General features: G+C 43.5%; 1 protein-coding gene across 16 annotated transcripts in view; it reads left to right on the top strand.

Annotated features, from left to right (window-relative positions):
• huwe1 (HECT, UBA and WWE domain containing E3 ubiquitin protein ligase 1) overlaps positions 1 to 26,200 on the top strand; it is a 46,921-nt gene that overhangs the window by 8,657 nt on the left and 12,064 nt on the right. For 7 of the 16 annotated variants that reach the window (XM_046055144.1, XM_046055143.1, XM_046055146.1 and 4 more), the window contains 59 exons: positions 74 to 280; positions 403 to 555; positions 648 to 710; positions 854 to 931; positions 1,051 to 1,101; positions 1,193 to 1,361; positions 1,450 to 1,550; positions 1,772 to 1,922; positions 2,033 to 2,160; positions 2,254 to 2,394; positions 2,510 to 2,615; positions 2,717 to 2,824; positions 2,914 to 3,015; positions 3,218 to 3,298; positions 3,553 to 3,659; positions 4,302 to 4,479; positions 4,567 to 4,658; positions 4,742 to 4,962; positions 5,110 to 5,167; positions 5,294 to 5,470; positions 5,641 to 5,886; positions 7,577 to 7,710; positions 7,794 to 7,906; positions 8,979 to 9,161; positions 9,298 to 9,514; positions 9,619 to 9,741; positions 9,877 to 10,114; positions 11,303 to 11,650; positions 12,013 to 12,069; positions 12,492 to 12,614; positions 12,711 to 12,806; positions 12,943 to 13,212; positions 13,447 to 13,599; positions 13,720 to 13,847; positions 13,976 to 14,057; positions 14,246 to 14,422; positions 14,568 to 15,119; positions 15,286 to 15,481; positions 15,638 to 15,805; positions 15,930 to 16,078; positions 16,166 to 16,232; positions 17,379 to 17,602; positions 17,706 to 17,917; positions 18,027 to 18,209; positions 18,790 to 18,962; positions 19,048 to 19,187; positions 19,423 to 19,498; positions 19,632 to 19,730; positions 19,866 to 19,993; positions 20,080 to 20,239; positions 20,763 to 20,991; positions 21,102 to 21,280; positions 21,368 to 21,457; positions 23,329 to 23,489; positions 23,582 to 23,624; positions 24,499 to 24,870; positions 25,086 to 25,296; positions 25,708 to 25,832; positions 25,906 to 26,126. In XM_046055144.1, coding sequence (XP_045911100.1) covers positions 74 to 280; positions 403 to 555; positions 648 to 710; positions 854 to 931; positions 1,051 to 1,101; positions 1,193 to 1,361; positions 1,450 to 1,550; positions 1,772 to 1,922; positions 2,033 to 2,160; positions 2,254 to 2,394; positions 2,510 to 2,615; positions 2,717 to 2,824; positions 2,914 to 3,015; positions 3,218 to 3,298; positions 3,553 to 3,659; positions 4,302 to 4,479; positions 4,567 to 4,658; positions 4,742 to 4,962; positions 5,110 to 5,167; positions 5,294 to 5,470; positions 5,641 to 5,886; positions 7,577 to 7,710; positions 7,794 to 7,906; positions 8,979 to 9,161; positions 9,298 to 9,514; positions 9,619 to 9,741; positions 9,877 to 10,114; positions 11,303 to 11,650; positions 12,013 to 12,069; positions 12,492 to 12,614; positions 12,711 to 12,806; positions 12,943 to 13,212; positions 13,447 to 13,599; positions 13,720 to 13,847; positions 13,976 to 14,057; positions 14,246 to 14,422; positions 14,568 to 15,119; positions 15,286 to 15,481; positions 15,638 to 15,805; positions 15,930 to 16,078; positions 16,166 to 16,232; positions 17,379 to 17,602; positions 17,706 to 17,917; positions 18,027 to 18,209; positions 18,790 to 18,962; positions 19,048 to 19,187; positions 19,423 to 19,498; positions 19,632 to 19,730; positions 19,866 to 19,993; positions 20,080 to 20,239; positions 20,763 to 20,991; positions 21,102 to 21,280; positions 21,368 to 21,457; positions 23,329 to 23,489; positions 23,582 to 23,624; positions 24,499 to 24,870; positions 25,086 to 25,296; positions 25,708 to 25,832; positions 25,906 to 26,126 — 9,318 coding nt within the window. The remainder of the gene's footprint in view (positions 1 to 73; positions 281 to 402; positions 556 to 647; positions 711 to 853; positions 932 to 1,050; positions 1,102 to 1,192; positions 1,362 to 1,449; positions 1,551 to 1,771; positions 1,923 to 2,032; positions 2,161 to 2,253; positions 2,395 to 2,509; positions 2,616 to 2,716; positions 2,825 to 2,913; positions 3,016 to 3,217; positions 3,299 to 3,552; positions 3,660 to 4,301; positions 4,480 to 4,566; positions 4,659 to 4,741; positions 4,963 to 5,109; positions 5,168 to 5,293; positions 5,471 to 5,640; positions 5,887 to 7,576; positions 7,711 to 7,793; positions 7,907 to 8,978; positions 9,162 to 9,297; positions 9,515 to 9,618; positions 9,742 to 9,876; positions 10,115 to 11,302; positions 11,651 to 12,012; positions 12,070 to 12,491; positions 12,615 to 12,710; positions 12,807 to 12,942; positions 13,213 to 13,446; positions 13,600 to 13,719; positions 13,848 to 13,975; positions 14,058 to 14,245; positions 14,423 to 14,567; positions 15,120 to 15,285; positions 15,482 to 15,637; positions 15,806 to 15,929; positions 16,079 to 16,165; positions 16,233 to 17,378; positions 17,603 to 17,705; positions 17,918 to 18,026; positions 18,210 to 18,789; positions 18,963 to 19,047; positions 19,188 to 19,422; positions 19,499 to 19,631; positions 19,731 to 19,865; positions 19,994 to 20,079; positions 20,240 to 20,762; positions 20,992 to 21,101; positions 21,281 to 21,367; positions 21,458 to 23,328; positions 23,490 to 23,581; positions 23,625 to 24,498; positions 24,871 to 25,085; positions 25,297 to 25,707; positions 25,833 to 25,905; positions 26,127 to 26,200) is intronic. The other 9 variants (XM_046055156.1, XM_046055148.1, XM_046055151.1 and 6 more) reach the window with 9 other exon arrangements.

Genomic DNA, 26,200 nt, shown 5'->3' with positions numbered 1-26,200 from the left:
AGTAAAATACAAAGGTCTCTGATACTAACCATAACTTGATTTATCACTTATTGGTTTTGTGTGTCTTTAACAGTGTGAGCTTTACCACTGGGTGGATCTGCTGGACCGCTTTGATGGCATTCTGTGTGATGCAGGCCAGACAGTGGAGAGTATGTCATGGCTGCTGGTGTGTGACCGCCCAGACAATGGACAGCTCAAAGCCCTGCTTTTGGCAGTGCTCAACTTCACAGCCCTGCTCATTGAGTATAGCTTCTCTAGGCACCTCTACAGCTCCATAGAGGTAAGCTTGAACCTAGTACATTCTCGACCACTGTTCTGCTTTTCTGGACTATATATGTCACAGAGGAAAGCAGCCCACTAACTTTAACCCTCTTTTATCTTCCACTCCCATCCCCTTTACAGCACTTAACCACCTTGTTAGCGTCATGTGACATGCAAGTGGTCCTGTCTGTGCTGAACCTGCTCTATGTGTTCAGTAAGCGCTCCAACTACATCACAAGACTGGGATCTGACAAAAGGACGCCTCTACTGGCTCGTCTGCAACACCTGGCTGAGGTCTAGTGAATGCCATTGTTTTCCTATTGCTATGATTCCTGTCCCTCAAGAGAAAGAGCTGTATTGTTTACTCTCTTTGTTCTTTTTTGTAGAGCTGGGGAGGAAAGGAGAATGGCTTTGGTCTGGCTGAGTGCTGCAGGGATCTGCTAATGACGGTAAGAATTTTACAGAGTGACAGCGGTGGTCAGCTACCTACAGCTATTTTATGTTTATAAATAAAGACTGTCAAATTAAACTGATTAGCCACTATAAATACTGTCTTTTCTTACAATGCTGCCCCCCATTGGTACATGAGCAGAAGTACCCTCCCAGTGCCACAACACTGCACTTTGAGTTTTACGCTGAACCAGGCCCTGAGGTCAAAGTAGAGAGGAAGGTAAAGACCAAATTTTTATATTTATGAAATCTTTTGTAGTAAAAACTAAATATATTTTTGGAATATTGTGGTGATGGCTCAACTTCTTCCTAAACCTTTCTGAATTCTTATTTCCCCAGCAGACAAGTAGTAACACACTACATTATATTCACATCGAGCAGCTTGACAAGGTACAGTCAGATTAGAAACTGTCAGATCTAAGAGTGAAGTAATAGAACCTCAGGTTCTTCAGCTTTACTCATGGTGTTCTGTTTCCATCAGATTTCAGAGAGCCCATCTGAGATAATGGAGTCGCTGACCGTGATGTACAACATCCCTAAAGACAAGCAGACACTGCTGTTTACACACATTCGACTGGCCCATGGTTTCTCAAATCACAAAAAAAGGTTGCAGGCTGTGCAGGCCCGACTACATGCCATCTCTATACTGGGTGAGTAGAAGCCTTCTTCCTAACATAAAGCAACAGTATGAAGTTTTGCTTCAAGTTTTAACTGCTTACTTTCAATGTTTCTTTGCAGTGTATTCAAATGCACTCCAAGAGTCAGCCAACAGTATTCTGTATAATGGATTGATAGAGGAGCTGGTGGATGTTTTACAGATTACAGACAAACAGCTTGTGGTAAGAAAGTAATTTTCATTTTCTGCTTAATCACTGTCATTCTACTGAATCCATATGCCACAGTAGCACTGAATTTGTACAATCACGTTAGATGCTTTAGTCAGACCGAGATTACTTTCAGATGTGTGTATTCTCCAGTTTTAATTCAGAGTCTCTTTCCCAAGTCCCTTTTGTTAAAGTTTTTCTGTGTTCTTAAATATGTATTTGATTTTGTTCTTCAGGATATCAAGGCAGCATCTTTGCGCACTTTAACTTCGATTGTCCATCTGGAGAGGACGCCCAAGCTTTCAAACATCATCGACTGCACTGGCACTGCCTCTTACCATGGCTTCTTGCCTGTGTTGGTGCGCAACTGTATACAAGCAATGATTGGTGAGGGTCCGGGCAAAGCTTTTTCTGTAACGTTTCAGTGCGTGATGCACAAATTGATGGGACGAATAAAATGGAGTTCTGTCTGTTAACTTTTGATTTCTATTTTCTAGATCCTTTAATGGAACCCTACCCGCACCAGTTTGCCACTGCACTCTTCTCATTCCTCTACCACTTGGCGAGCTATGATGCTGGAGGGGAAGCCCTTGTCTCCTGTGGCATGATGGAAGCTCTCCTGAAGGTATATCCTCATCCTACCAATACGTCATTAACAATTGTAGTTTTCTTTTCAAGAAATTTAAGTCTACACTTTTTATTACCTTTTTCTTTATAGGTGATCAAGTTCCTGGGTGACGAGCAGGACCAGATCACTTTTGTGACACGAGCAGTACGGGTCGTGGACCTCATCACCAACCTTGACATGGCTGCCTTTCAGTCTCACAGCGGCCTTTCCATTTTCATCTGCAGGCTAGAGGTTGGTTATGCACTTTGCATTTCTCTATTCCTGACACAGCAGACTTCAACAACAGAGGCAATGAAACTTCTGCCAGACTCATTCATTCTTCTCTCAATCACTTTGTATCATGTAGCATGAGGTGGACTTGTCAAGGAAAGAGTGCCCTTTTGTCATCAAGCCAAAGATCCAGAGGCCTAGTACAGCTGTGGAGTCTGAGGACATGGACACAGACATGGAGAGTAAGTCACTATTCTTAAGACGAGGCTTTTCATTAGCATTGCCAAGTCATAAAGAATTCCCTGCTGTTGTATTGGTTTGCCAACTTTATGTATTCTCACAGTGTCAGAAGTTGCCATGGAAAGCAGCCCTGGACCGTCCACATCTTCCGGTTCCAGACCAGAGGTGGACCACCGAGCACAGAACAGTGCTGCTAATACGCCTCGTGCAGGTACACACAGCACGTGCACGCGCACACACACACACAAACACTTGTCATTATTGTACTCTCATCATCACTATGACACGATGTCTCCCTAGGTGTGCAGTGTATCCCCCAGAGGGCAGCTCTGTTAAAGTCTATGCTAAATTTCTTGAAGAAAGCCATCCAGGATCCTGCCTTTTCTGATGGTATCCGACATGGTGAGTTATTGTCATCCTCATGCTACTTCTATAGATTAGCTTGAGATCAGCAGTTTTATACTATAGTTTTGTACTTTCTATACTCTTGTTTGTGCATGTTTAACAGATTCATAAGTTGTTCCCTCAAGATTTGTACATTTCATTATGGAAATGTTAATGTGTGTATGTCTTTTTTTTTTTTTTTTTTTTTTTTTCTCACAAGTAATGGATGGGTCCTTGCCTACCTCACTCAAGCACATCATCAGTAATGCAGAATATTATGGCCCTTCACTGTTCCTCTTAGGTGAGTTCACAGTAACACTTCAGGAAAGCCCTTCAAGTACTCTTTTGACTGTGCTACGTGCTCTCACTTGATTTCAGAGATGCAAAATTTGTCACATTAAAATGTGTGTCAGCCGGAGAAGGGGGTTGTGTGTGACGTTGTTTTACTGTTAGCTTTATTACTGTTAAAATGTCAAATTTGCTATCAGTTTGAATAATGATTTCCTTTTTCTCTTTACCCCACCCTGCTCTTGTCTCTGTTCTTTGGGTTTATAGCGACAGAGGTTGTGACGGTGTTTGTGTTCCAGGAGCCATCCCTGCTCTCCTCCCTGCAGGATAATGGTCTCACTGATGTCATGCTGCATGCCCTTCTCATCAAAGATGTGAGTTTCTAGCACTGCCCTTGTGTGCTGTGTTTTTTTCTCTGTCTGACAGATCATTGTCATTTAAGTCTACCCTTTTGTTGAGCTCTTAATTCAGTTTGAATATTGGTTGACTGTCAGTGTAAAGGGGTTTCCCTGTGTCCATAGGTAAGGGTTCAGACCTGTGGATGAATTCATTAAATTGACATCACTATTAACTTTAGTCTGAAACACTTATCACTAGGCAGTAACATCCAGTTACCTCACCTCTAGATGGATCAAAATACCTGAGACCCTTGCGTACCAGATGGGGAGAAATGTAATGTCTCTCCTACAACTTAAAATTACCTAATTTATTGTTTTGTTTTAAAGCTGGTTGATTAATGAATCTCTAATTACACTGCTGTATTGTGAATGCCACATGAGATGTATAGCAGACTTGTATTAAATTTATTTGCATGTTGTGTGAAGAAATTGTCAACAGTAATGTAGGTGGTCAAGTTTTGTGTAAAGGGTTACAATGTGAGCCAGCTCTGTGAAAAAAGCACAGATTGATAATGGGTCTTTGATGCGGGGGGAAGGGTAATGGTTAGCCCACCTTAGTTACTTCACCCTCCTATCTGTTGTTTTGTTTTTTTAGCCTAAATTCTTTCTTTTTTCCAGGTTCCTGCTACCCGTGAAGTATTAGGTTCTCTCCCCAATGTGTTCAGTGCCCTGTGCCTGAATGCAAGAGGCTTGCACTCATTCGTTCAGTGCCAGCCTTTTGAACGCCTCTTCAAAGTGCTTTTGTCCCCTGACTACCTGCCTGCCATGCGACGGCGACGCAGCTCTGACCCGCTGGGTGAGTTGGAGTGTATGTGTGGTGTTATTCAGATCTTTGCCTGTGGAACCTGCTGGAGTGGATGACATGGTCTGTGTTTGGCTTCAGGTGACACTGCATCCAACTTGGGCAGTGCTGTGGACGAGCTCATGAGGCACCAACCCACTTTGAAGACTGATGCTACTACTGCCATTATTAAGGTAGTGTACCTTGATTTACAAGCAGTATTTCAACTGTCGCCACATGATTTGGCAGGATAATTAAAGCTAAATTGACGTTACAGTTACTGGAGGAGATCTGCAACCTAGGTCGAGCCCCTGAGTACATCTGCCAGAAACCGTCTATTCAGAAAGCAGACGGCACTGTCGCGGTGCCACCAGCACGCTCCAGCCACGCTGCTGAAGAAGCTTCAAGTGAGGATGAAGAGGAAGAAGAAGCCCTCCACACTTTCAGCCAGCAGCAGGGGGAACCAGAGAGCAACAGACAGTCAGTTCCACTTGAACTGTATGACGCTGAGTTCATAACACAATAGAATAGAACAACAACTCTTTACAGACTTTGAGTTATGTTTTTTCAAGTCAGTTGACTTAATTTCAAATGTTTTCATTGGCGATCATTTTGATTTCTGGATTTTATTTTGGATTCTTGCAGGGTAGTGGGCACTGAGGAGCGGATACCCATTCCTCTAATGGATTATATTCTGAACGTGGTGAGTGTTGATTCTTTGACAGTTTTTGTTTTGTGTGGGTATGTTGAGAAATGTTCCATGCTATAAAGCAGTGCCCCCCCCAACCTTCACCTTCACTCATCTCTTTGCAATTCACTTGTTTTTCAGATGAAGTTTGTGGAATCTATACTGAGCAACAACACCACAGACGACCACTGTCAGGAGTTTGTCACCCAGAAGGGGCTGCTACCTCTGGTTTCTATTCTGGGCCTGCCCAACTTGCCCATAGACTTCCCCACTTCTGCTGCCTGCCAAGCTGTGGCTGGTGTTTGCAAGTCCATATTGGTGAGCACAAAAGAAAATCACTTTGGTGATTTATATTTATTTATTTTTATTTTTGTTAAAGTGTCAGATTTAGCCAAATAACTTATTTTAATCTGCAGACCCTAAGCAATTTGATGACGAGGCAAAATAATTTTGAATTCATTTAGACTGAAGTGTTTTTTTCCCCTTAGACTCTCTCACATGAGCCTAAGGTACTCCAGGAGGGCCTGTGCCAACTGGACAGTATCCTGACATCTCTGGAGCCACTTCATCGACCAATTGAGGTGCCTGGTGGGTCTGTGCTTCTCAGGGAACTGGCTAACGCAGGCCATGTCACCGACGCCACGTTGTCAGCCCGTGCCACACCACTGCTACATGCTCTTACTGCAGCACATGCCTACATCCTCATGTTTGTCCACACTTGCAGAGTAGGCCAGGTAAATATGGATGTATTTTCTTAACCCTCACCCTCTTTTTAATAACCTTTTAAATCACTTGATTACAAAAAGTTGATCTCTGTTCATCTAATGTGGTTTCTGGAAACAATTGGCTGCATCAGTGATGGTGTAAGTATTGTAGTTAAGAGAGTGAATACCTATGCATTATTGTCATATTTGTACTTAAAGGTTCCCTGTGGAGTTTTGGTCTGTAGTAGTATGTGTCGGTCCAGGTTTGTTTGTCCCGTACATGCACATGAGGACACAGACAAACGGTTTCATATTATTGAGTAATCAAAGTTGGCAGCTACGAATACCAGCAATGCGCCAAAAAGGCAGGGAATAAGAAGAATACAAGGTAGCAAACGTGGATATGAAAAATTAAGTATTTAAAAATCGACTTTGCAAATTCTCCCAAGAAAGTAAATGCATTCAACACATTTATTAGACTTCAAGGAATACAAACAATGTATTTAGCTAATTAACACTTAAAGGCACCATTTGTAAGAATGAAGTTGTCTACAACAGCATGTGGACTGATTTCTATAGAAAAGGACTCGGGATGGTTTAATCCAAAGAATTTGACGTTGATGTGCCTTCTCTTTTGCTCCCCAACAGTGTAGCCAACTGTGTAGCCAACTGTGTACACACTTGCAAACACTTAGAAATGGAGTTCGCTTATGACAACAAATGACCGTCACCCAAACAGAAAAACAAAGCAACATTACTGCAAAGCATATGAAATATGTTGTGGTTTTAGCTGGCTAATGTTAGTTTGCTTGTTAACACGGACAAATAGCTTGCTAGCTAACATAGCTAAATACTGTCTTGAGTGGATAACTTCAGCTAATTCATCCAGACTCCTGGGTCTGATCTCACTGTTCGACTGGCTGGCTTGTCGTTTGCTGGTTGCTTTGTTGACTGGTGTTACGGGGCAGCTGGTGCCGAATCCATGCAGCATGGCTTGGTTGCAGCTGGCTAGTTAACCTTACCTTGCTTTCTCACTAACGTTATCGCTATTCTATCCGAGTGCATAATCAAAGTGGGTTGACGACGCATGTCTCTTGCTTGCTCATGTCCACACTGGGTTAGTTTAGCTGGCACTCTTCCTGATGCCATTGCACTACTTGTGGTGGCATTTGGTCTGGCTGGTCTGTCTAAAAGGGTAGGATAAGGCATGGGCAGTGACTGTCTCAAGGTCTGCTACACTTAATCTAATCCCTGTGCTACCTTTTCTGATGTTGAGTGTATTTCTGTTATAGGCTCATAACTAACGATTGCTTTCAACTAGCCAAGAGCAATGCAATGCCAAGAAAACTCCACAGAGCACCTTATTTTAATTTCTAGAGAATTTGTTTTTGTTGATCAGTGTTTAAAATATTAAATGAGAGCCATTGTGCTGTATATATCTGTCAAACCATAAAACATGCGGGAGAGTGGATCATTTTAATTCACTGTATTTCACTGAATTACCTTCACAACCAGTTTTGACTCTAGGATCTAATCTATTCCTCACATCCCTGGTTTGTTTTGCGTGCACAGTTGTGCTCAAGTTGCAAATGAGATAACAAGCTATGGGCAGATGGATTACCAAGAATATTTGATTTCCAAGCTGTGGATGGGTTCTTAAAATTTGTCGTAATTTCAGAATGGTTCGCCGGCTCTAAGTGTTTCTGTTCTTTCTAAACAGAGTGAGATCAGAGCTATCTCAGTCAACCAGTGGGGCTCCCAGCTGGGACTGAGCGTTCTCAACAAGCTCAGTCAGCTCTACTGCTCTCTGGTATGGGAGAGCACCGTGCTGCTGTCCCTTTGCACGCCTAACAGGTAAATCTGTCATCCTTTACCCCCTTCTTTTTAACTGTGCTGTCAGCTGTAAGCCTCTAACACATCTTGCCTGGGTCCAACAGTCTGCCTCCAGGATGTGAGTTTGGCCAGGCTGACATGCAGAAACTGGTGCCCAAAGAGGAGAAGCCATCTGGCAGCACTGCAGCAACTGCAGCCTCTGGCTCCAGGAGAACTGGTAATATAACCATTTAACTTTGTTAATCAGGGCTCTACAGTGCTAGTATTTTACTTGCCTATGCCCCTAAAAATAGATATGTGCCAACGGGGGAAAAAGATTTACTAGCACAGTGTGTGAGTAAAGACTACCATCCACCATAATCTTCCACCACCTCCGCTGCTAATCGTTCAAAACATAGTCAGACTGGCCGTCGGGGGTGTTAGGTGGTCACTCTGTGGGCAGCTTGAGCAGCTCATTATACAAAAAAAAGTGTGAGAGAGATGGTTGTCAGGAGCTGAAGCAGTAAGACAGAAGACATTAGGGAAAATACAAGCAAGGTTTGGGGTTGGCTGGCCATTTAGCTGGATCCTGGTGCCTTTTTGTTGAAGCTTGTTCCACTTTTCATTAAACTAATGTGCACATCAGTGTCACCAACCAATTACAGCCTGCATGGGGCAGGAATTTAAAAAGTTTGAAAACATTAAAAGTTTGACATGCTACCGCAAGCTTTTGAAAAATTTAACTCATTTTTATGTATGAATAGTTATGATTATTGACAAGTTAGTACTTAACAACAAATTACAGATTAACCAATCTAGGCCACTTGTCTTGCTCAAGGATTTAATGAATGAAAACAACTCACTACATGTATAGTTAATATATGATTATATTACCGGTATACTATTAAATTAACATTATAGTTTTTATGTAATATTATACTAATGCACTAATTTATACTACTCATTCAGGTTGTGGATGTAGTGCATCTGCAGTGGACAGATGTAGAGCCAGTGCCATTGTGCTAATATGTGCTCCTTCTAATCGGCCTCAGTCTAAAAGCAACACGCTCCCTTTGTTCTATTTTACTAAGGTTATTGTTAGAAATATTGTTCAGTAATCTTGTTTACATAAAGGGTGGGTGTGAGTTGTGTGGTTGGTACTTGTGTAGTCCCGCAATCCACAAGCTGCAATGCGTAGAGTTTACAATATGTATTTTCCCTCAATAACTTAGCGTTAAGAGCCCTGTTGATTGAAAAGTACCATGTCTCTGGAACAGCCTCCAACAACTTCAGTCTCTACCGTTATCCAGCAGATTCTGAGGCAGTTACTGTGGATTCATCTGCTGGTGGACTGTTGGAGGGAATGGGTCTGGATGGAGACACCTTGGCTCCGATGGAGACGGACGAACCCACTGCAACGGACCCGAAGGCCAAGTCCAAACTTACCCCAGCTATGGCCACTCGCATAAAACAGATTAAACCTCTACTCTCTGGTGAGATCATTTCTGTGACAGACGATCAAGTTTTGATCTTGGTTACGATTTTACGATCTGTTTAATTTAACAATATCTTAAATTGCCTGAAATCCCCATGAGTTTGTCTCTCACTAACCTACTTGTGTGTTTCCAGCTTCATCTCGACTTGGTAGGGCCCTCGCTGAGCTCTTTGGCCTGCTGGTGAAGCTGTGTGTGGGTTCCCCAGTGCGCCAACGCCGCTCCCACCATGCCACAAGCACAGGCACTACTCCCACGCCTGCTGCCCGGGCCACTGCCTCTGCCCTCACAAAGCTCCTCACCAAGGGACTGAGTTGGCTGCCTCCTCCTTACACACCCACCCCTCGCTTCAGGTAAGAGCAGACTACCCCCAACACCATTTGCCATTGTTAATATGTGCATTGCACACAGGTGATATGGAGTGTTTTTTGGTTGTGTTTTTTTTTTTGTCTGGCAGGCTGACTTTCTTCATCTGCTCAGTGGGCTTCACATCTCCCATGCTGTTTGATGAGAGGAAGTACCCCTACCACCTCATGCTGCAAAAGTTCTTCTGCTCTGGGGGGCATGATGCCTTATTTGAGTAAGTCCCACCGTATGCAGTTACATAGCAAGACTAGGAAGAGTATTTTATCTTCAAAATTTGCTTGCTAATATCCTGTATATTGTAATTTATACGTTAAACATGGGTCTTGTTGGTTGTGTTGCTTTTGTGCAGGACATTTAACTGGGCCCTGTCAATGGGTGGCAAGGTGCCCGTGTCTGAGGGTCTAGAGCATACTGAACTACCAGATGGGACAGGAGAGTTCCTGGATGCATGGTTAATGCTGGTGGAGAAGATGGTGAACCCAAGCACTGTGCTGGACTCGCCACACTCCCTACCAGCTAAAATGCCTGGGGTCACCCCCACCATGCCCCAGTTCAGCGCCCTTCGGTTCCTCATAGTCACCCAGAAGGTCAGTATTTACTAAATAATATAGTCTGTCCAGTGTTTCCCACAGATTGATAGTGTAACTGTGGCAGGGGGGGGCAGTCGACTGTCACAGGTATTATGCTGAATTTTGCATGCCTGCCGAGAATTGTATGAAAATGCTGTAAATGTATAAAGTTCTGCTTTTAAACGCTTTACTATTCTTTTGTGGGGTTCATCAATAGTTATAAATGATCAGTATATATTTTATGAACTTTAAGAATTGTAAATATATTATTACACTTAGTAAAAGTACATATGTGACCAGCAGGGTCCTAAAAGAACCTTAAGTGAATGCATAATTTGGCAAAACAGATGTTGTAGGCTACCTGCCAAAATTTGCATCCACCTCTTTTCTCAGCATAATTCACGGCAGGCATGCAGAATTCAACACAACACCTGCGCTGCAAAACATCACTAGACCTCGTGGGAGCAAGGCCTGATCGTTGTTCTAAGCTCACACAGTCTACCAGAGGTAGATTGTGTCTGACTTGACGGCGCTGTTTTTATTCCCCTATCTTATCAAGTCAGCAAAAGTCAGGTAGTTTTCTCAAATGCACCTGTTGACTACCAGTTATACAGCGTGTTAGCTTCGACAGCTGTTTTCCAAAGTTAACATAGCTCTCCTTATTAGCTACGCTCCTTACATACTTGCTAATAACTGTTTTGAAGATCGGTCTCCGACATTGACAGCGGTGTGTTGGACAGATTTGTGCAGCGGTGTTTATGAGAGAGAGAGAGAGAGTGATGCCAACCATTCAATTCACAGAAGTGTCTGTCGTCCGTGTTTGCGAGAGAGAGAGAGAGCGCGACCAAGTGAGAGGATGTGCCAAGTGGTTAAACTCGTGAGCATGCAGTTTCCAGGGAAATGAGAACGGAGAGTTTGTTCTCTGTTGTTGCATTTTTGCAATTTAATTCTATGTTGAGTATCAAGAAAAAGGCAGGCAACAAACTTCCATGACCCCTGTAACTTTTAAAATCTCAAAAGTTATGAATAACATAGCAGTAGTTTGTTCAATCCTTATGAACATGATAAACGTGACCGCTGTTGAAATGCATCACACTGAATCTCAAACACGTTCTTTTATAAGCCTTAAGCCATAAGAAGGTTGGAGGATTTGCCTAATATGTTAGGAGTGCTTTATTATTATAACACAATCTCTCCTTCATCCAGGCTGCATTCAGCTGCATCCGCAGTCTGTGGAATAGGAAGCCGCTGAAGGTGTATGGAGGCAGAATGGCTGAATCCATGCTGGCCATCCTTTGCCATATCCTGAGAGGGGAGCCTGTTATCCAGGAGCGTCTCGCAAAGGAGAGAGAGGGGACAGTGCGCCCGGATGACGAGGCGGCCTCCACTGGTTCTCAGGGACCCAGCGTTGCCCCCGGAGCATCCACAACAGGTGGAGAGGCACCTGCAGCGACTGGACCGCCACCTGGACCGCCAGCAGGGGGATCAGCTGATGATTCAACCAATTCTACCCCCCGCCGTGAGCCACAGGTTAACCAGGCTCAGCTTACACAGGTATGTTGGAAAGCTTCCTGGCACTCTGGCACCTTTCTCAGTCGCTCACGTCAGTTTTTTTAATCACTGTTAGAATATTGTACACACTTTGTCATCATACTGGGCCTTCATCTTTGGGATAATAGTCCGGGAACAACTGGGGACAAATTTTATGTTTATTTGCATCTTACTTTTTTGTGTGTGGGATTGTTGTGCTGTGGTTTGTTCCAACAGCCATGTCGGTATTATCAGTTTCGTATATCATATATCTAGGTGGCCATGTAAGCAAGGAACTAAAAACAGAGGTGCTGTGTTTACCGATCTTCCTCCCCCCCCGTATTCTGCATGCACTGAATCCTGGGCCACCATTTGTTTTATAACAGGGAAGATGCAGAGGGAGAGAGAGGCACGAACAGGTCCGCCAGCAGCATCTCCAGCAGGTATAAGAAGAGCCATCAGGGAAAGGGGTAGAAATTGAGAGGAGAGGTGGAGAGAGGGAGAGATTAAAGAATAGAGAGGTTGTAGAGGTGAGATTGTTTTAACAAGAAAAGGGAAAGAGGAATTTCGACCAGATTATTGGGAGTCATATCCTTATGAGGCAGATTATCAGGATAGTGCTGTGAAGGGGGAAAAAAGTTTGTTTTTAGAGAGGAGCACTCATTATTCAAAGAAGAACGGTAAGTGGAAGAATGTCTCCTCAGCTTAGAAAATGATAGCAAGTGTCTTTGACTTTACCTCACCATTTTTCAGTCCTTATAGCACCTCATAATCCCCCCCTTCTTTTTGATTTTCCCTTCATTCATGACACCATCTCTGTTTACTCTTGTAAAAATACTTGATCTTTTCATGTGGTGTTTTTTAGCTGATGGATATGGGTTTCTCAAGAGAGCATGCCATGGAAGCCCTACTGAACACCAGCACCATGGAGCAAGCCACAGAGTACCTACTTACGCATCCTCCTCCACTTCTTGGTGGAGCAGTCAGAGTAAGGCTTCATAGACAGAAACACTCACATACTTAGTCCTTGGCATCACATACTAAGTAAAATTCAGGCAGCTGACATTGCGCTTGTTCCCTCTAGGACCTGAGCATGTCTGAAGAGGACCAGATGATGAGGGCCATTGCCATGTCACTCGGGCAAGAGGTCAGCATGGAACAGCGCTCTGACTCTCCTGAGGTGCATCACCCTCACTGCTCAAATTACGTGAAAAGAAACTTTCACTCTAAAATATCTGTTCCTAAGGAAACCTTATGAATGAATACCTTGGCATTTAGCTGAGCAGCTGTTGAGAGTATTTCTGTGTCTGCTTCAGGAAGCAGCACGTCGTCGTGAGGAAGAGGACAGGAGAGCCAGGGAGCGGGCAGAGGAGGAGGAGGCCCGCTGCTTGGAGCGCTTCATGGAGGCTGAGCCTCTGGACCCCAAGGAACTACATTCCTTCACTGACTCCATGCTGCCTGGCTGCTTCCATCTACTGGATGAGCTGCCGGACACAGTGTACCGACTTTGTGACCTGCTCATGACTGCCATTAAGAGGAGTGGCCCGGAGTATAGAGATCTCATCCTCGGCCAGGTTGTCCACCAGGTCAGTGGATAAATACATGTTTACATTGCAATCTGCCTTCCAGAGCCTGCTATACATGTTTGTATGTTCAGAGTTAAGATCCAGTGATGTAGAGGTCAGTGAGCTTTGAGTTCATTCCAATTTCCCATTGCATGTATTCACAAACATCTTTAAAGATTATCTTTAAACTATGAGTCTTGACAATAGAAGCACAACATTCTTGTTCCAGCCTGATTGTGTTCATGCTGTATGTAGGTGTGGGAGGCAGCAGATGTGCTGATCAAGGCGGCTGAGCCTCTGACCACCAGTGACACAAAGACCGTGTCTGAGTGGACCAGACAGATGGCCACACTGCCCCAGGCCTCCAAGCTGGCAACACGAATTCTGCTGCTCACGTTGCTCTTTGAGGTAACAGAACATTGAAAATTCTTGCCTTCAAAGTGTTCACTCGTAGAGGATGAAATCTTTTTTTCTTCATTGTTTGTCTACACATCCCAAACAATTATGTATTGTTTTCTGTTTCTGAAGGAACTCAAACTGTTAGGTGCCAGAGTGGTGGAGAACAGTGGGATTCTTGATTTGCTGATTAAACTGCTTGAGGTTGTGCAGCCCTGTCTACAGGCTGCTAAAGAACAAAAAGACATCCAGACACCAAAGTGAGTTTTGCACAGCTCTACACACCTACTTAATTTGACTTGCAAATGTTACACCAGCTTTTTATCATGAAAGCCCTCATATGTTAAGAATGTACATTGACTATCTAAATTACTTCCTTTTCCTTCAGATGGATCACACCAGTGCTGTTGATCATTGACTTTTATGAGAAGATGGCAGTCTCTTCAAAGCGCAGGGAACAAATGAACAAGGTAGAAGTCAACCTTATAAAACAAAGCCAAGGATTAAAATAGTAAAGTTATATATTCAAATCTCGTCCAGTATATAATACATGTTGTTCATATAAAGACGTATTGAATAAACTGTACATTACATTGTAAGGTGTTTTTTTTGCACCCCTTTTGTACAATGGATGAGTTCTCCTTCCGTCTGCCTTCAGTATCTGCAGCCCAATGGGAATAACTGGCGATGGTTTGATGACCGCTCAGGCCGTTGGTGCAGTTACAGTGCATCAAACAACAGCACCATTGACTCAGCATGGAGGGCTGGGGAGAGCAGTGTCCGCTTCACTGCTGGACGCCGGAGATACACTGTGCAGTTTAATACCATGGTGCAGGTATACACAAACACTTAAACGCCCTTCTTCATTGCCAGAGAATACCCCTAAACTACAGTCCATAGACTTTTATTTTATGGTCGGTTGTGTTTGTAGTGGTTGCTGGGTTTCTTTTTGTTTAGTTATAAACCAGTCTGTCTGGCAGGTAAATGAAGAGACTGGAAACAGGAGGCCAGTGATGTTGACTGTCCAGAGAGTGCCTCGCATGCCCAAACCTGGCAAGCCTGGTAGCATTACTGACTCCGAGAGAGAAGAGAGCGACAGGAGCAAAGCGGAGGAGACCCATACTGACCTGGACTCGGGGACAGCAGTGGAGATGAGTGCTCCTAAGGATGAACCCAACCAGCTGAAGGAGACCACATCTGGCCCATCATCTTCCCTGGACCCTGACCTCACTCAGTGCGCTGATATTGTTGTGCAAGGCCTGACTGAGGACATGACCACCGTTCTTATTCGTGCCTGTGTCAGTATGATTAGTGTTCCTGTGGACCCAGACACCCTCCACGCCACATTACGTCTCTGTTTGCGCCTTACACGCAATCACCATTATGCTATGATGTTTGCTGAGCTAAAGAGCACACGGATGATTCTGGGACTGACTCAGAGCTCCGGCTTCAACGGCTTCACCCCTCTTGTTACTCTGCTGTTCAGACACATCATAGAAGATCCGGCCACGCTGCGGCACACCATGGAGAAGGTTAGTCTGTTCTCATACTGTTCAAATGGAGCCCACAGTATATGAATATACTGTCAGCTAGTTGTAGTGGATCACCAGTTTGTTTTTGCTAAATATGGCATGTTCTGAATAGCACTCAAGTTCTGTTGATACAATAAACAAATTCCTCAACAATCTGTTGCCATAGGTGGTGAGGTCAGCCGTGACCAGCGGAGCAGGTAGTACCACCTCAGGGGTGGTGTCTGGCAGTCTTGGTTCCAGAGAAATCAATTATATCCTTCGCGTCCTGGGCCCTGCTGCCTGCCGTAACCCTGAATGCTTCGCTGAAACTGCCAGCAATTGTGTCCGCATTGCTCTGCCTGCACCCCGTGGAGCTGGCACAGGTGAGAGTTGAAGCTTCGTAACTTGTAAATAGGTGTGGTAACTTTTGATAAGCTTTTAAGTCACTAGTACTGTAAACTGGTTTGACTGATTTTATTTAGCTATCTAAAAATGTTTAAAACCTATTACTAAGCTCTTACTCATCTTTTTTTCTACAGCCTCTGATGATGAGTTTGAGAATCTTCGAATAAAGGGGCCCAACGCAGTGCAGCTGGTGAAGACCACTCCTCTGAAACTGTCTCCTTTACCCTCTATCCCGGACACTATCAAGGAGGTCATCTATGACATGCTCAATGCTTTGGCTGCCTACCATGCACCTGAAGAACGTAAGACATGTTAATACAATCCTGACAACTGTCTATTTGAAAGGCCTAGATGTAATTTTAATGGAAATAGTCATTTGAACATTTCAGCTAAGTGTGTGTGTGTGTGTGTGTGTGTGTGTCATAGCTGAGCGTCCAGAAGAACGTGCAGCAGCGGTGCCTGGTGGTCAAGACCTGTGCCAGATATTGCAGGATGTTGGGGATGATGTTTATCAGCAGTACAGACTCACCCGGCAGGGAAGCGACTTTGACTCCCAGTCTGCATTCCATATCAACGTGAGCCTTAATGACAAGTTGTAGTAGTTTACTGTATTTAAACAAAGTTTCATCTGTTAATAACTGAGCCGTGTCTCTTGCTCTCAGACTCAAGTGTTTGCAACTGATGGAGGTGTGGCTGAGTCTTCCCAGTCTGGCACGCCACAAGGAGAAGGTGAGACTAAAAGGTTTTGTAAAACAACATGAGAACATCTGTGCAAAGTAACGACACCTATGAGACCTTCTTATCTCTAATCATGGTGGTGTTGTGTTTTTATAGCAAAGCACTTGTACAGCATGGTAAGTCTTAATGCCAACAGTAAGGCAGACAAAGTCAGTCTATACCAGAGGTGTGGACTTGAGTCACATGACTTGGACACAAAAATGATGACTTTAGACTCGACTTGACAAAATCAAAGAAGACTTGCGACTCGACTTTGACTTAACACCAATGACTCGTGACACACACACTCCTACACAAACGCGCACACACACAGAGCCCCCTCAGGGACCCATCCGTAACCCAAAGCTGTCAACTTGGGGGAAACTGTGCTGCTGTCGTCCTCTTGCACTGTAGATGCTGCTTAAAGTTAATAATGTTGGATTATTGTTTCTTCTTCTTCATGGGCTGTATGAGATTTTGGAGTAATGCATATATAATATTTTTTAAAAAGAGAGTATTACATTTTAGAAGTTCAGTAGTTTGTTTCCTAAGGCAATGAGTAATCCTGTTTTTAAATAATTGTGATATAAATATTGACCAAAATAATTAGCAGCCCTACATGAACATTTCATTTAATTCATGAAATTATAGAACATTTGTTGTGTGAAACTGCACCTCTGCCTTCTTTCTATACAGGCTAATGCTTCATTTAATACTTTGTTTTTTTTTGTTTGTTTGTTTTTTACATTTTTAACTTTATAAATAATAATAATAACATTTTAAATGGTTTTACATTTACTGAAGAGCGCATTATGACTTGTTTAGGACTCGAAACTCAAAGTTTAAGACTTGGACTTGTTGGTCCTTGACTTGTAAAACGATGACTTGGTCCCACCTCTGGTATATACCTTTTAGTTTATATTTAATTTAGTTAAGTGATGAGATGAAAATGTTGCTGCAGAATTTTGTGAATGTTAACATGTATTTGTTTATCAGTGCAAATGGCACTAAAATGTGCTCCAGATGAGGTGTAAAATTCCTTTTTAAAGACTTAACTTTGATTTTAGTTTTCATTTTATTTGTGTAAGACATTCCACAAATTAATGTGTGTACTGTATATCTGTGTATCCCATTATTTTGTTATCCTTATGTACTCAGCTTCCACTCCAGAAGAGATGCGGGAGGAAAAGAAAGAACAGGAGGGAGAGAAGAGTACCAGCTCAGAGGAGAGTAAAGCAGCTAAGGTTAAGGCAAGCAAGCCTTTGATGCCTACCTCCACCATTCTGAGACTGCTGGCTGAACTGGTGCGCTCCTACGTGGGCATTGCCACGCTAATCGCATCCTACTGCTACACTGCCGGACAATCCGAACTTATTAAAGAGGTGGGTAGTAAATCTAAATCTTGTCAGCGTTTCACACACCTCTGTATTGCCATACCTTTACATACCTTTTTTTTTTTTTTTGGACCTTTTCATATCCTTACAGGATTGCAGTGTTCTAGCCTTTGTGCTCGACCACTTACTGCCCCACACCCAGAATTCGGAGGATAAGGACACCCCAGCCTTGGCACGTCTCTTCCTAGCCAGCCTGGCAGCTGCCGGCACAGGCACTGATGCCCAGGTGGCCCTGGTCAATGAGGTGAAGGCTGCCCTTAGTCGAGCACTAGCAATGGCTGAAGGTGCCGAAAAACATGCCAGGTAAGCCGCATAAGAAAAATAACCTGATATTGATACTGTAACCCTTGACTGATTGATCATTTGTATGGATCTGTACAAAACCATTCTCCAATTCTCATTCATTTCACAGGCTTCAGGCAGTGATGTGCATCATCAGCACCATCATGGAATCATGTCCCTCCACGTCCAGTTTCTACAGCACAGCAGCAGCCAAGACGCAACACAATGGCATGAACAATATCATCAGGCTCTTTCTTAAGAAAGGACTGGTCAACGACTTGGCCCGTGTGCCTCACAGCTTGGATTTGTCCAGGTATATGCTTACACCATTTTCATTTATTTAGATATAGATAATAGTAGACCAGGGGCCTGCATCACAAGGTTTGATCTGTGAATTAATAAGTTAAAGGGGCCCTGTGGAGTTTTCTTCTCAACATTCAGTTATTTACCAAAATGCATTGTAAATCCTTCCTCATAAAACATTTGCATTGCTGAAAGGATTTCACATCCATGTTTACAACCTTGCAGTCTGTTTCTTCCCTGCCTTTTGTTAAGTGTATCACATTACCAGTGGCACGTCGTTGTGAACTAGATGAACAACCTGCTCATATGACAACTGCTCCACAGCACTAGTGGAGGTCTAAAACTCCACAGGCAACCTTTAACTTGGCTTTAACCCAGACTTCTTGGTATTGTGAAGCTGGCTCAGTGTAAACTGGGATAGATCTGGCTCACTGACTTTAAGCTTAGTAAACAGATAACACAAAAAGATTGTGACAAAGTTGAGCTTGTGTGTTTTTGTGGTTCTATTTCAGAATCAAATTGGTTAACAAAAAGAATCCTGTATGAAATCAGTGTAAAATTACATTCTTCCTTTACATCATTTGGTTTAGTCCCAACATGGCCAACACAGTGAATGCTGCCCTGAAGCCTCTGGAGACTCTGTCGCGCATTGTTAACCAGCCCAGCAGTCTGTTTGGGGGCAAAGGAGGCTCCAGCAAGAACAAGGCTGAACATGACACTGTGGGCACTGCCAGGGACAGCAACAGCAACACTCAGGACCAAGGTATCCACATGAGTCAGATGAGATGTTTGAGCTAGCTCCAGTGATTGCAGATGAGTTTGTTGCTGATGTATGGCATCTGTTCCAGGAGAGTCTGGTGAGGCAGAGCCAGTGGAGGGCAACCACAGGGTGCAGGGAACAGACAGCGACCTCATGGATGGCGAGACAGAGGGAGACACGGTGGTGATTGCCGGTCAGCCAGAGGTTCTCAGCACACAGGCTATGCAGGTGATTAACATATTACACACAATACTCAAATAGTATTTTACTACATTACCTCCTCTGGAACATTCTATAATTAATAGCCATAATACCAGAGGTAGATAATTGAGCTCCAATGTGTTATGCTCATTCCCCCACTCTATTTCAGTACTTGGTTAAAGTTTATTTGTCACAAATAATCACACAGGGTACAATCATAGTGAAATTGGATGGCTCATCCAATCCATTCCTTTACTTGTAGGTAGAGAATGAGTTGGTGGATCTGATTGATGAGCTGCTGGAGAGAGATGCTGGCACTGTCAACAGCACAATTATAGGTAAGCCACTGGATTAATTGGGGGAGGGGGTTAAAATGTAAGATTTTAAGGATATTTGATTCCAGAGTGCAGCTACCCCTTGTATTACAAACAGGCAAGAACTGGTGTATCACTTGTCTGTTCTGTCAATCAGTGGGACGCAGCGGCGAAGATGAATCGCAAGAGGATGTGTTGATGGATGAGGCCCCCTCCAATATTAGCCAGGCATCCACTCTTCAGGCCAACCGGGAAGGTAAGACATTGGCACACCAGAGCTTTCTTATTTTATCATTGTAAATAACCTCACAGCTGGTGAGACTGATTTACCTGACAGCTTCTCAGTTTTTAAGATATTCGTGTAAGGGGCTGTGTGTTTGTCTTCTATCAGACTCCATGAACATCCTGGAACCAGAGGATGAGGAGCACACACAGGAGGAAGATTCTAGTGGCAGCAATGATGATGAAGACAGCCAGGATGAAGAGGAGGAAGAGGAAGAAGAGGAGGAGGAGGATCAGGTGTGGATCAATGCAATGAGGTTCTTTAAAACAAGTATTGATTTTTGCTTATCCTTAAGACTCATGGCTGCTACTTTTTCATCAAGGATGACGAAGAAGGAGATGAAGATGATGATGATGAAGGTTCAGAGATGGAGCTGGATGAGGACTTCCCTGACATAAATGCCGCACCACACATCCGCTTCGAAAGGTTTGACAGGGATGATGACCTCATCATAGAGTTTGACAACATGTTCTCCAACAACGGTGAGCAGGATAATTTATTACTAACGTTTACCGAGGCCAAATGTATATGTTTGAATATGCCAGAATTTTTTTTTTTATGCCATTGACTTGGTTGCACAAATCTTCTCTTTTTGATACTGGAGCCCACTGTAAGAAATCAGGGGGGAAATCTGAATCCTTGATACTAGGGGTGGGGAAAAATCGATAGAACATTGTATCGCAATATTTTATTGTATCGATGTTCAAAATTGCAATAATATCGTATCGTTACATAAGTATCGTGAGGCCTCTGGTAATTCCCACCCCTACTTGATACTTGTAAAAGACATGTTCAGCCTGATTTTCCAAAGAGTGGTTGCAGCTAAACACGACAAATTAATGTAAGCCATCCTCCAAAGTACCTCTTCTAACATCACTCTTTAAAGCTTGGAACATCCCAATTAGGAGTGTTTAAAAACCAGAATGAATGTCCTTTTTAGCTTGGGGTTGTGCTAGAGCTGTCCCCCTAATATCTGCCTATTGTTTTCTGTTGTTTTTCCATCAGCTGACATCCCTCCCTCCCCAGGCAACATCCCCAGCTCCCACCCACTGATGGTGCGCCACGCTGACCACGGTTCCCTCACCCTTGGCGTGGCAGGCACTAGCAGCCGCCTGGCACAGGGCATGGGACGCAGCCAGCGAACACTGCGCCAGCTCACTGCCAACAGTGGACACACCATCCATGTCCACTACCCTGGCAACCGCCAGCCTAACCCTCCCCTCATCTTGCAAAGGTGAGAGCTAGTTTTTTGGTGGCTGTTTGCGACATTTGTTTTACCACCATTCTTTGTTTAAGTGATAATGCTTATTAACATATGTGTTCCTCCTCTAATCCCTTTTTTAGATTGTTAGGCCCCAGTGCTGCAGCAGACATTTTACAGCTATCCAGCTCTCTGCCTCTCCAATCTCGAGGTCGTGCCCGTCTTTTGGTCGGAAATGAGGACGTGCACATCATCGCTCGTTCTGATGACGAGTTGTTGGATGACTTTTTCCATGAACAGAGCAGTACTGGGGGACAAGCGGGTGAGAATTGGTTGTTGTTAATGTTACTGTCTTCTGATTTAGTATTAGCCTGAGTTCCTAACATGTTTGTTCTTAATATCTCTGTAGGCACCCTCTCAAGTATTCCCACTGCCTTAACTAGATGGACAGATGAGTGTAAAGTGCTGGATGCTGAGAGTATGCACGACTGTGTTGCAGGTAGGTTGGTCTTTGACTGAAAATTTGTTTGTATTCATGAATAGATCAATTGGATCATTTTAGCATGGAAAAATTTTTTATGCCTAAATACCTCAATACTGATAATTTGACAACATTTTGTGGATGACTATTGGTGCTTTCAGAAAATGTTTACACTTTTGACAGTTGGATAACTAATAACTTGGATATGTTGGTACCAATGGAGTCTTAAAAGTATTAAAGTCTTAAATTTAATATTCTAAAAATAAAGCCTTGAAAGTATTTTATTTACAAAGGTCTTTTCTTGTCCTTTTGTAGGATTAAATAAATGCCGTAACATCATAAACATTTTTTTATCTGTGTGACTTTACAATTTACTCCGTTTTGTGTGACTTGGATGTTATACGGCAGTACAGGTAGCGTTACTATTTACGCCAGTGTTTAGCTTTGCGCTCTGGACTGTGGAGTGTTTGCGGTGCACAAGTTCTGTCATCCAATCTCGGGGGCGAATCATTCAGTTGTTGGGAAAGGAAACAAGATGTCTCTGATCTGCTACTAACAAGCTAACGTTAGCTCGTCGCCTCAGAATGGGCAAGTGTCTGAAATTCAGAAGGCCAGAGATACAAACAAGTTAGCGGGCGAGGCTGACGGCAGTGGCGCTGAGGTTAGCACAACAAGCGGATCGGTGTGCCAGCCAGTCACACTATGGTGAGCGCTAATAAAGCAGCAGAGCTGGCAGATCCACCTGCAGGTTACTGGTCAGTGAATGTTCAATAGCAACAGAGAGACAGTTGTGTATGAGACAAGGACCGTGTCTGTGGGTCGGCGCTGCGAGGGGAAAAAACAAACCGAAGCCTAACTCCTTATCCCCGCTGCTTTCAAGCCAATACTATATAATGCTATATTTCAAGCAGCTTTAAATGCAAAAACAGAACAGGATGAATCACTGAAGCATGCATAATGAATGCATAATATGGCATTTGCATTGTCATATTACATTATCTAGCCTAGGTGTAACTAATTGTAACTACTCATAATGCACAATTTATTTTGTAATTTTGGTTTCACACCATAGGAGTTGTTAGTGCGACATATTGTATTAATTTTATGTTCATCAGAGAACAAACGCACCCCAAAAAGAGATTGTATATTACATATGAATGTGAGTATTATAATAAAATGTTTATTAAAATTCATACATTTTCATCCTAGGTGGTATTAAAAAGGCCTTAATTTGAAGAATCCTGGGGGGGGGGGTACCTTGTCAAGTATTTAGAATAAGTATTCACTGTTCATTTCACCCAGCTCTAGACACTACTATACTCCATTTGTTGATATGAAATACTGTAATGTCCTGATGAAGGTTGCGCGACTAAAAATATGGCTATGTAATAAAGTGGGAGACATCACGGAGTTTAGCATGCAGACATTTCTCTGTATACCTGATAGTAAAACATGAAAATAATTCAGTCTGTATCATTCCAAGGACTAAAAAGCTGATCCCCAGAGTCCAGAAAGTGTCTTAGAAAACCCAAAGCATGAGAACTCTTGCGCTTCATAGTAGTTTTAGTTGTTGCATTTTTGCTCTTCGTTGGTCTACTTTATTGCTAACCACGGTGACAGAGGGAGCGGGGCACAAGAACCTTCATATTTTGTGACAACGCAAACAAACTATGGATTCAGAAAGAGAAAATCACTTTGAGTGAAATGTGTTTTAATCCCACATAGTGTGATTCCTTCACAATTATAACCAATAAAAATTGTTTTTCCTGATTTAAATCAATACGACAGACCTATAGTTTTAAGCTAAAGTGGCATTAATTGGACTTGGACCTCATCTTAAATCATAGCCACAACCAAGGATGAATTGTGACATCTGTGTCTGCTTTCAGTGGTGAAGGTGCCTATACTGCAGCATCTGGAGAGTCTGCGAGATGAGGAACTGGAAGAGCGTAGAGAGAAGAGAAGGAGGCAGCTGGCTGAGGAGGAGGAGACAAAGCAGAATGAGAGGAGGGCCTCAGGAGCAGAACAGTCCAGGGAACAGAGCCTGCAGGTTGACAAATATGGGAGGAGGAATTTTCAAACATAGAAGTGCATGCATCTTTTGACATGTTTGTTCACCGTTTGCTAATGTTTTGTCCACAGGGTTCTGGATTGGGGACAGTTAATGGTGCAGACAACAATGCAGGTACTGACATTTGTATAGATTTTTTTTGTTTCTGTCTTATTGTTAAAATTCTCGGGAATGGACACATCTCAGTGATGGGCACCCAGTGGCAAGCAGCCAGCAGAGCGTGCTGTGGGATGAGGTAGTAGTTTGTATAGTTTTAGGATCACACCAGATCTGGGAGATAACTATACAGTCTACTGTCTTTCTTATGGCAACGCCATACCAGCTCAACGTCATCATCTGCTGTAACGGAGATCCACCCTTAACTGGCAAATGGCTCAGATAATTATCAAAATAAAATTATCTGATCTATAATGTCTTCATCACCTAATCCACATGTTTGCATTATATCTCTGGAAGGTCATCATTCCTCACATGTATCCTGTACTTGTTGCATTATTTTTCTGCAGTGGGCTGTGCTGTGGTGAGGTAGTAAGTTGTGTTGTTGTTGGGGATAAGGATTGTGCACCCCGTTCAGGAGATAACTATACAACTTACTGCCTTCCTCAGCAGAGGCCCTTGGCATCAGTGTAGAAAATGATCAACAAGTAATCAGCATATTGCTATTTAAGTTCTGTTTGTGTACTTGCTTTGAGCTCTCTTCTTTTGAACAGTAGTCATTAACATATTTTAAGGACTTGGAAACAATTCCACCAGTTTTGTGTTTATGGAAAGTGTTAATTGTAAAACACTGTAAGGGCCTATTTAATAAGCAAGCATTTGTAGCAGTTGTTAAGCATAGAGATAAGGTATCAGAATGTGAGTTGTACTGTTTTTAAACCTTATAATTGATGTTGAGTCACTGGAAGGATTAGTAAAGTTTTTTTTCCAAACAAGAATGTGTAAAATGATGTCCCTGTCTTCACACAAGTTTTATCTCTGAATGTTTCAGAGGGTGAGCAAGCTCAGGGTGGTGCTGTGTCATGTCTGGACCCACCCAGGGTCTCAGAGGGCTTCCTCACTGCTCCCCCATCTGGAGAGGTCACTCCCACCACACCTGCGCCTCATGAACAGGCCCTAGTCTCCCTGGAGACTGCGATCAGCCAGCAGGTCCACCAGCCAATCGCTGACCTTCTACTGGCTGAGTCGCATGCCAGCTCACTGGCCGCTCTGGCGGGGGCAGGCCTTCCACCCTTGTCGGCAGCTGACAGGCCAAACAGTGAAGCGGAGGCATCTCAGATGGAAATGTCCCCGGCACCCACAATCGGTGAGAGAGTCGGAGGAGGAGGTGGTGGAGGAGGAGCGTTGGATGAAGGCAGGGAAGGTAGAGACTAACTTTGAAAACTTTCTTTATACAGACTGGCCAACAGTAAGGACATGTCTGTAATGTACATTATTGTGACGACTGCGCTTGTAGCTAGTATCTGTCTTAACATTTTCTCAACACTGTGAAATACAAATCAATTACCCAAGGAAGGTTGCTGCTCTGTATTGGTTGACATCATTTCCTAACTCTCGACCTCACTTTTCTTTTCTCAGCCTCCCTAAGTCCAGACATTGTGGAGACTGCAGAACCTGCCGTAGTGGGTGTGTCACAACTGGAAGGGTCGCCCATGGATACCAGCAGTCCTGCCTCTGCCACTCAGGAAGAAGCTGCTCCCAACCCTGCCCAGACTGCCCAGCTGTCTCAGGAGCTGTCTGGCAGTGGGGACAGTGGGCTGACCGACAGGCAGAACGATGCAGAGACTGGGTGAGTAGCTTTCAGTATAATTTCTGACCAAATTAACTGGAAAATCAAAAACTGTCATGTCTCTGTATGTCTTGGCCAGATAACAAAAAATTTAAAAAATAAAAGTTGGTGAAATGCCTACCCCCTTTTCAGTGCCAGTGCATGTAACTTTCAGTCCAAAACAAAACAGATTTAAAAATGGAGTTGGAAACCTATATATTTGGCTATATGTTTTTTCACTTGTTTTAAGAAGATTGGTCTTTCTGACTCGATGTTTGCCAAAACAATTCTCATGGTTAAGGGAAATCCCCTCCTAGGATTATAAACACACTCCCCTTCCAGTCCATTTGACCCTATATAAATCAGCTAAATATATCAAACCACACATTGCTGCTGGCTGACGATAGCCATTTCTTTCTTTTATGTTTACAGCTCCACTACTGTCTCATCCCCTGGAGAAACAATGCCAAGGAGTGACAGCGCTGACAGCCAATCTCAGGCCATCCAGGAAGAGCCCCTCCCATCCACCAGCAATGAGGATGAGGACCCTCTTGCAGGTAAAATGCTGTTTCTGCAGTTAATATTTATAATAAAATATTGCATCGCATAATGTTTGTGATGTTTTGCCAGGCATCAGTCTGCCAGAGGGTGTGGATCCCTCCTTCCTGGCAGCTCTCCCTGAGGACATCCGTCGAGAGGTGCTGCAAAATCAGCTTGGCATCAGACCACCCATCCGACCTCCTGCTGCCACCAGCCTGCCTGCCTCTGCTGCACCTGTACTCGGAGGACCAGGTGTTACAGAGGTCAGCCCAGAGTTTCTGGCGGCCTTGCCACCTGCTATCCAGGAGGAGGTGAGAGATGTCTTGCTGAAATTAAACAAGGATTTCTGTAGACAAAATGCTTGCCTATTTAGACCTTCTATCTG

The sequence above is a fragment of the Micropterus dolomieu genome, linkage group LG08 (assembly GCF_021292245.1).
Source record: "Micropterus dolomieu isolate WLL.071019.BEF.003 ecotype Adirondacks linkage group LG08, ASM2129224v1, whole genome shotgun sequence".
NCBI classification, from domain to species: Eukaryota; Metazoa; Chordata; class Actinopteri; order Centrarchiformes; family Centrarchidae; genus Micropterus; species Micropterus dolomieu.
Note: the sequence above shows the minus strand (reverse complement) of the source record. Positions and strands in the feature narration are given on the sequence as shown.